The sequence below is a fragment of the Nannospalax galili genome, unplaced genomic scaffold, assembly GCF_000622305.1.
Source record: "Nannospalax galili isolate Female #2095 unplaced genomic scaffold, S.galili_v1.0 scaffold734, whole genome shotgun sequence".
NCBI classification, from domain to species: domain Eukaryota; kingdom Metazoa; phylum Chordata; class Mammalia; order Rodentia; family Spalacidae; genus Nannospalax; species Nannospalax galili.
In genome coordinates, this window is record NW_008337073.1 from 625845 (window position 1) to 634649 (window position 8805).

Consider the following 8805-nt stretch of genomic DNA (forward strand, 5'->3'; position numbering starts at 1 on the left):
AATAAACGAACAAACATAATTTTTTAAAAGAAGAAGGAAAGAAGAAAACAGGAGTAATGACTCTCATCTGTAGTCTAGCCATTCAGGAACTTAAGATGGAGACCAAGTGATCACTTGAGTCCTGAAGTTCAACTTGGGCAACATAGCAAGATCTGTCTCGAAAACAAACAGCAATTTAGAGTTGCTGAGAGAGAAAGAGGGGGTACTGTGTTGTCTTCTCAGCCCTAAAATATACCAAATATAGCAAAACTAATCTAGAGATGTCCTTTCTCTTCTCTAGTAACTGAAAAAACACATCTCTGTCCCGTTTAGCTTTCTGTTAGTGAACAGGGGGCTTATGGTACAGAAATAATCAAGAAAATGTTATTTTCTTTTATGGTTTATGAAATTACCTAAACATTTTCCTCATTCATTTGTATTATCCTTAAGAGGCTCTTTCCTCTAATTCCTTTTGGTTTGTTTGTTTTTTTTTCCTAGAGCTAGAATTCAATCCCAGCCCCACCCCAGCCCAGCCAAGGATCTAACTTACTTATTTACTTACTTACTTACTTACTTACTTTATTTATTTATTTATTATTTATCTATTTATTTATTTAATGTATATGAGTGTATTGCCTGCATGTGGGTAGATGCACCCATGTCATGCAATGCCTGCAGAAGTCAGAAGAGGGTGTCAGATCCCCTGGAACTGGAGATACAGTTTTTAGCTGCCATGTGGGTGCTGGGAACTGAACCCAGGTCCTTTGCAAGAGCAGTCAGTGGTCTTAACTGCAGAGCCATCTCTCCAGCCCAGAATCTTACTTTTGAAGCTGTCGTTTACCATATACTTTCCCAAAGAGCAGTAAAGTCATGGTTTTAAAACAATTTAAATTGAACTTTAAATGTCAAGCTTTGATTAATCATTGTGGTACTGTATTTTCTTATAGTATCAGAAATGTGAAGCTCTTGTGGAACAACTGAAGTCTTTTCAAATAATAGCTCATCTAAAGCATCTACAGGAAGAAATTTCTGAGATGAAAATTTGGTCTAACAGGATAACCGAAAACCAGGATTTATTGAATAACAACCTGACAACTCTTCCTCAAGACATTACCAAAGCAGAACAAAGTACAGCTTCCCTGGCAAAAGATGTTGGGCTCAAGATTACAACCGTAAAAACAGATATACGGCGTATTTCCGGTTTAGTAACTGAAGTAGCATCCTTAACAGAATCTGTGCAAGAACTGAAAAATAAAATAGAAATAGTAGAAACAATTACAGTAAAAAATATAGGCGATCTTCTCTCAAGCAGCATTGACCGAACAGAGGCACTCCGAAAGACAGCAAGTGAAAATTCACAAAGAATTAAGTCAATCATCAAGACACTAACTGACCTCCAGAGTGATTTTGACAAGCACACAGATAGATTTTTAAGCTTAGAAAGTGACAGAGCTAAAGTTCTGAAAACAGTGACTTTTGCAAATGATCTGAAACCAAAGGTATATAATCTGAAGAAAGACTTTTCCCGTTTGGAACCACTAGTGAAGGATTTAACACTACGCATTGGGAGACTGGCTACTGACTTACTACAAAGAGAGAAAGAAATTGCTCTCTTAAATGAAAAAATGTCTAATTTGACAATCGTTCAAGCTGAGATTAAGGATATTAAAGATGAACTAACACGTATTTCAGATTAGTTTGACATTAGTTATATTAGAGGTAACTTTTAAAACTGAGACCTCTGTTACAAGAAGACTGATAATCAGAAATACTGATATTTTCAAATGAACACTATTTTTCGTTTGCTACTATTTTCTTCAGTAATAAATAAGGCTTGAATTTTTAAAATAAATATGGTGAAATTTGTACTTGCACTTTTTTTTTTTTTTGAGGGTCTCCCTGTAGCCCCAGCTACACTACGTAGACCAGGTTGGCCTTGAACTCACAGAAATCCACCTGCCTCTCCCTCCCAAGTACTGGGATCAAAGGTATGCCACCATGCCCAGCTCTGTACTTGCGAATTTATAGCAACTATATCTATTCCCTCTGTGCACCTGTGTGTGTGTGCACACACACATAAATTTTTTTTTCGGTCTTTTTGAGACAGAGTCTCCCTGTAGCCCCAGCTGTCCTAAACTGTATAGACCAGGCTGGCCTTGAACTCACAGAGATCTGCCTGCCTCTGCCTCCCGAGTGCTGGGATTAAAGGTGTGCGCCACCACACCCGGCTATATTTTTTAAAAAATATTTGTGGAAGTTATCTTTTTTTGTGTGTTTTCTTTTCTTTTTTCCTTTTTTTTGTTTTATGTTTTTTTGATAGGGTCTCCCTAGTCCCACCCTACCTGGGAGTCACAATGTAGGCCAGGGTGACAGCAATCTCACAGAGATCCACCTGCCTCTGTCTCTAGGGCGCAAACCCGTGTCCTCTGCAAGAGCAGTCAGTGCTCTTAATCGCTGAGCCATCTCTCCAGCCCCTCACACACATAAATTTTTTTAAGTTTAAGTAATAACTTTTAAATAGCTTTGGCACTTCTAATGTATAAATTCATAGAAACTGCAAAGTAATCTATAGTTGCAGAGAGTAGAGCAGTGGATGCTTTATTATCATTTTCCAGAGAAGTGGAACCAATAGATAGATAGGTAGATAGATTTATTGTAGGAACTATTTACATGTTTATAGAGATCAAGAAGTCTGACCACCTACCACCTGCAAGCTGGAAAACCAGGAAAGTCAGTGGGGTACTACAATCTGAGTCAAAAGCCCAGGAGTCTGGGCCTAAGAACCAGGGACACTGATGCCCAAGGGAAGCAGAAATGGATATTCAGGCCAAACAGAAGCAGATTTACTCCTCTTCCACTTCTTTGTCTGTTCAGTCCCTTAATGGATTGAATAGTGCCGCAGCACATAAGTGAGAGTGATCTTTATTCATGCTGCCAATTTAAATGCTATTCTCCTCTGGAAACACCCTGATGTGCACACTCAGAAAAATGTCTTACCAGTTTTCCAGACATCCCTTAGCCCAGCCAGCTTGAAACATAAATTTAAAGATCACACATGATGGGGCTGGAGAGATGGCTCAGTGGTTAAGGGCACTGACCGCTCTTGCAGAGGACCAGTGTTCGATTCCCAGCACCCACATGGCAGTTAGCAACTGTCCAAAACTCCAGTTCCAGGGGATCGGATGCCCTCTTCTGACCTCTGTGAGCACTGCATGACATGGGTGCATGTAGGCAATATACTTACACATTTTTAAAAAATCACACGCGATAATAGACAGGGAGTGCAATATAGATTATAAAGAAGTACAAAGAAATTTTGAGGGATTAAAAATATTTGATTATGGGGGCTGGAGAGATGGCTCAGTGGTTAAGAGCACCCTCTTCTAGCTTCTTCAGGCACCTGTACTCACATGCACATAACCATACACAAAAACACATACAGATACATAATTAAAAATAAAAAAGAGGAGCTGGGCATGGTGGCACACATTCTTAATCCCAGCACTCGAAAGGCAGAGGCAGGCAGATCTGTGAGATTGAGGCCAGCCAGGTCTACATAGCGAGTTCCAGGCCAGCTTTGTCTACAGAGAAACCCTGTCTCAAAAAGACCCCCCCCCAAAAAAAATAATAAAAAGAAAATTTTAGGGATTAAGAATTTTTGATTGCCAGGTGTGGTGGTGCATGCCTTTAATCCCAGCTCTCAGGAGCAGAGGCAGGAGTATCTCTGTGAGTTCAAGGCCAGCCTGGTCTACATAGTGAGTTCCAGGACAGCTGGGGCTACAGGAAGATCCTGTCTCAAAAAGACCAAAAAAAAAAGTTTGATTATGGGGGCTGGAGAGATAACTCAGTGTTTAAGAATCCTCGCAGAGGACCTGGATTCAGTTCCCACATCAGTTGGTTCACAACCACCTGTAACTACAGTACCAGGGAATCCAGTGCCCTCTGGCCTCCTCAGCAGGCACCTGCATACACATTGTGCACATAAAATCATGCAGGCATGCACACACACACACAAATAAAAAAATAAAAGAATATTTGATTATGGGCTGGCAAGGTAGCTCAGCAGGTAAAGGCACTTACTATGCAAGCCTGGGAAACTTAGTTTGATCCCCAACCCACATACTTGGAAGGAAAGAACCATCTCCACAGTTATCCTCTGACAATCAGATGTGTCCTGGCATACACACCCATAAGCACACATCTTGCACATACACACAATAAATTTTTATTTTAATTTTTATTGAATTTTTGTGTATTTCATACAGAAAATCATCTTTATACACCCTTCCCCCTTCTCTTTGGCACCCTCCCATAGCCCCCCCTCCACCAGAGTTCATACATTCTATCATTTGTGTTAAGGCCTATTTGTAAAGTTTGTCCCCAGATGTCCCTCAGTGCTAGTTCATCCACCTGGGTTTAGTCAGCCTATCTAGAGTCTCTCCCTCCAAGAAGATCAGCTCTTCCTCACTCAGCAGTAATCAGCTGCCACTAATTCTTCGACTAAGATTGGGGCCAGCTGTTCATTCCCACAATTCTATGCTGGGTTTTTGTCTGCCTAAGTTTACATGGGTCTTGTGACAAGAATTTTTTAAAAGAATTCTTGATTATGACAATTGTTTTATGTTAATACATATCTAACAACTCATTAAATTGTACAGTTTAGGTATGTGCAGTTTGGTGGCCATCAATCACCCCTCAGTAAATTTGAAAATACATGTAAAAAAGGTCCACGCAGAACATTATGATTTGGATATAAAATGTTGCCCTAAGGTTCATGTTTTAGAGGCTTGGCGCTCAGCTGAGGTGATCAATTTAGGCCATGAAGGCTCTGACCTAATCAATGGATTAATCCACTGATCGGTTTATAATTTGACAGTGTTATTGGGAGGTGAGATGACCTCTCAGAAGAAGGCCCTAGTAGAAAGGAGGAGGTCACCAGGAGTATGTCCTTCAGGGCCGTATCTTGTCCTCCACCCTTGCCATACTCTCTGCTTCCTGGCCACTATGAGATGAACAGCCATATCCTTCCGATATCATATTTGCCTCAGGACATAAGCAATGGAGGCAGCCAATCATGGACTGAAGTCACTGAAATTCTGAGCCAAAATAAATCTTCAAAGCCGTTTCTCTCAGGTATTTGGTCACAGTAATACAGTGCTAATACACAGTATTAACCCTGGTTTCAAATGCCTAGAATAAAGTATATTGGGATGTGTGCTGGATAGTTTTAGTGTCAATTTGACACACCTGGGTTGAGGGAGTCTCAATTGAATTGTTTCCATTGTACTGGCCTGTGGCCATGTCTGTGGGGCAGCTTCTTGATTGTTGAGTGATGTGGGAGGGCCCAGCCCACTGTGGGTGGTGCCACCATAGGCAGGTGGGCCTATGTTGTATAAGAAAGCAGGCTGAGCAGGGACCAGGGGAGCATGCCGGTAAGCAGCCTTCCTTCATGGCCTGTGCTTCAGCTCCTGCCTCCAGGTTCCAGCCAAGTTCCTACCTTGAGCTCCCTGGTGAACTGTGACCCGGAAGATGTAAGCTGAATAAACCTTTTCCTCCCCAAGTTGGTATTGGTCAGAGTATGTTGTTACAGCAATGGAGAAACAAACTAGAACAGGATGCTCAGAGTTAGCTGCTTCAAAAAGAAGGGGAGGAATTGTTACACTAGAGTGGTCCACCCATAACCCTTGGCTTTTTACTGTGGAAAACTTTACATGACTTGATTGGCCTTTAAACTATTAACCAGAAAACATTTTTTTTTTTTCCAGACAGGGTCTCCTGACCTGGGACTCACTATACAGACCAGGCTGGCCTCTAACTCACAGAGATTCACCTGCCTCTGCCTCCCAAGTGCTAGGATTAAAAAACAGGTTCTTTTCTGATTTTTTTTTTTTTTTTTGGTTTTGGTTTTTGCTTCTTGTAATTCTTGCCACTATATTGTGAAATGAAAACTATTAAGATTCTAATTATTCTCTTCCTATATTACTTTTCCAAGATATATTTTTTATATGTGTTTTGCCACATGTGGGTTTGTGCACCATGTATATTCAGTGCCTACAGAGGCCAAAAGAGGACATCAGATCCCATGGAACTGGAGTTACAGATGGTTATAAGCTGCCATGTCGGTGCTGGAAACTGAACTAAGGTCCTTTGCAAGAGCTCCAGCCCCTTCCTATACTCTTTAGAATTCTGTATTTCTGGAAACTGGTACTACATGCCATAAGCAACACAAACTTTATGTAAAAATTTACATAGTATGGAACTTTTTTATTTAGGATAAACAATTCCATACACCACTGGGAGAATACCACTGTGTTCTGTAATACATCCTACCACTGTATTCTGTAATATATACATGCAGGCAAAACATTCATACACATAACATTAAAAAATAAAATAAGCCTGGCATGGTGGCACATGCCTTTAATCCCAGCACTCGGGAGGCAGAGGCAGGCGGATCTCTGTGAGTTCAAGGCCAGCCTGGTCTACATAGTGAGTTCCAGGACAGCTAGAGCTACAGGGAGAACCTGTCTCAAAAAAAAACCAACAATAAATAAATAAAAATAATAAAATAAAAACAATTCCAGAGTAAAGCAAGGTGGCACAGGCCTGTAATCCCAGCATTTGGAAAATAAAATCAAGAGGATTAGGAAGGGGGCTGAAGAGTTGGCTCAGCAGTTAGGAGCACTGGCTGCTCTTGCAGAGGACTCAGCTTCAATTCCCAGCACCCACATGGTGGCTAACAACCTTCTGTAACCCCAGTTCCAGGGGAATCCAGTGCCCTCTTCTGACCTCTGTGGGCACTGCATGACATAGGTGCACCTACATACATGCAGGCAATACACTTATACTTAAGAAATAAAAATAATAAAAATATCTTAAAAGGATTAGGAGGATCAAGTGTTCAAAGCCAACCTGGGTGAGATGCTGTCTCAAAAAAATTTTAAAAATCTTTAATTCAGCTATCTGAAAATTCATAAACGAAGCACTCATTTGGTGCTAGTTCTACTAATTATTGAAATAATGGTTCACAAATCTTGTCAATTATTTGGTATCACACTGAGCAGAACTTTTTCTGGTGTTGGGGATGGAATATTTATACATGCTAGACAAGAGCACTACTATTGAAATACATCCCCAGCCCAGGACTTTGGGAACCCCAAGTCTAGAATGTCACTATGCTAAAATATGGGCAATGGAATATCAATGTAAAATATAATCACTTCTCTGGGCATGGTGGCACACGCCTTTAATCCCAGCACTTACCAGGCAGAGGCAGGTAGATCTCTGAGTTTGAGGCCAGCCTGGTCTCAATAGCGAGTTCCAGGCCAGCTGGGGCTACAGGGAGACCCTGTCTCAAAAAGATAAAAAATAAAATAAAAATATAATCACTTCAGTAATACCTTTTTTCTACTTGTCTAACTTCAATTTTTCCTGGTGTATACTCATTGAACCTAGTAATGGGTTCATAGACATTTTCATTCATTTCCATTTGCTATGCTCTCCCTCAATAACATTCTTGCACTTAGTCTTGAATGATTCTTGACCTTTCTTTTCTATAGCATTTCCTTTCTTTAAAAAAAAAAAAAAAAAGTTAGTATTTTTATGTGTATGCATGCATTGCCTGCATGTAGGTAAGTGCACCCATGTCATGCAATGCCCACAGAGGAGAGAAGAGGCTCCTGAATCCCCTGGAACTGGAGCTATGGATAGTTGTTAGCTGCCATGTGGGTTCTGGGATTCAAACCAGGGTCTTCTGCAAGAACAGCCAGTGTTCCCAACTGCTGAGCCATCTCTCTAGCCCCCCACATGGTCCTTTCTTAAATAGCATTTCAAGTCAATACCAAGTGCAAGCAATAAAATGAGTAATAGTTTATTCATGAGTAAATGTTGGGCAGCCCACATATTCAGATTTCAACTGTGAATTGAGATTTATCAGTTTTTAACATGGGTTGATAAAGCCCTCTGTCATTGAGATCATGGGATTTGAAACAATACTGCCTCTGGAATCAATTACCCCCATCTTCAAATCTTGCAAACTCTGCACTCCACAAAGCCACTTATTTGTACATCAAATTCTTGTGTACAGTATTGGGTGGGAATTATATCTTATGTAGGAGACACATCCCAACTATCATCCAGTACAAGACTTTATTAAGTGATTGTTGCATGCACAGCACTTGAGAGTCTATTAAAACACACATGAAAACTTTAACATAACTGCATTGTAGGAAACTTGTCAGGCCACACCAGTAAGCAGGAAATTCATAAGCCATGTCAATGGTTAACATTTTATGTGCTTCTAGGAGAATTTCTGAGAATGTGAAGTCAGGGTTTTATAAGACGAATTATTCAATAGTTATCTGAGGAAAGCTATCTTACTAATATATACTTACTTGATATTTCAGGGAAGGAATAACATTCAACTGTCAACTATAGATTCCTCTGAATTTAAAATCAGTTTGATTTTTGATAGTTGAGATTTTGAGATTTTTGCCTTAAAAATTATGTAAACAACTATACAGTTTCTTTTGCTAAAAGAAGCAATGTGTAACTCCTAAGTTAACAGCAAGACTTATGAACATTAATGTTTTGGACATTTCTTGAATATGATAGAAATGTTAATAATTTCAGTTTAAAATATGGCCAAAAAATTTCATGAAACCTTTACACATGGAGACTTAAGCGGTCAGCACCTCTGTTTGATTTTGTTACACCAGTCACCCAGTATGAATAATCTAAGAAAATCAAGTTTTAGATGCTCTGCAAGGTAATTTTTATTTGTGAAGCCTCTATAAATTGATAGGCAATGCCACCTTGTCCTTGAAT

At 40.0% G+C, this 8805-nt stretch overlaps 1 protein-coding gene and 1 long non-coding RNA gene across 2 annotated transcripts in view; one reads left to right on the forward strand and one right to left on the reverse strand.

Moving 5' to 3' along the window:
- Ikbip (IKBKB interacting protein) overlaps positions 1-1847 on the forward strand; it is a 29232-nt gene extending 27385 nt beyond the window's left edge. The window contains exon 3 of the mRNA XM_008832053.3: positions 927-1847. Coding sequence (XP_008830275.1) covers positions 927-1676 — 750 coding nt within the window. The 3' untranslated portion in view covers positions 1677-1847. The remainder of the gene's footprint in view (positions 1-926) is intronic.
- A 5988-nt stretch (positions 1848-7835) lies between these two features.
- Positions 7836-8805, reverse strand: part of LOC115070184 — a 3175-nt gene continuing 2205 nt past the window's right edge. The window contains exon 2 of the long non-coding RNA XR_003849382.1: positions 7836-8792. This is a non-coding gene — a long non-coding RNA (uncharacterized LOC115070184). The remainder of the gene's footprint in view (positions 8793-8805) is intronic.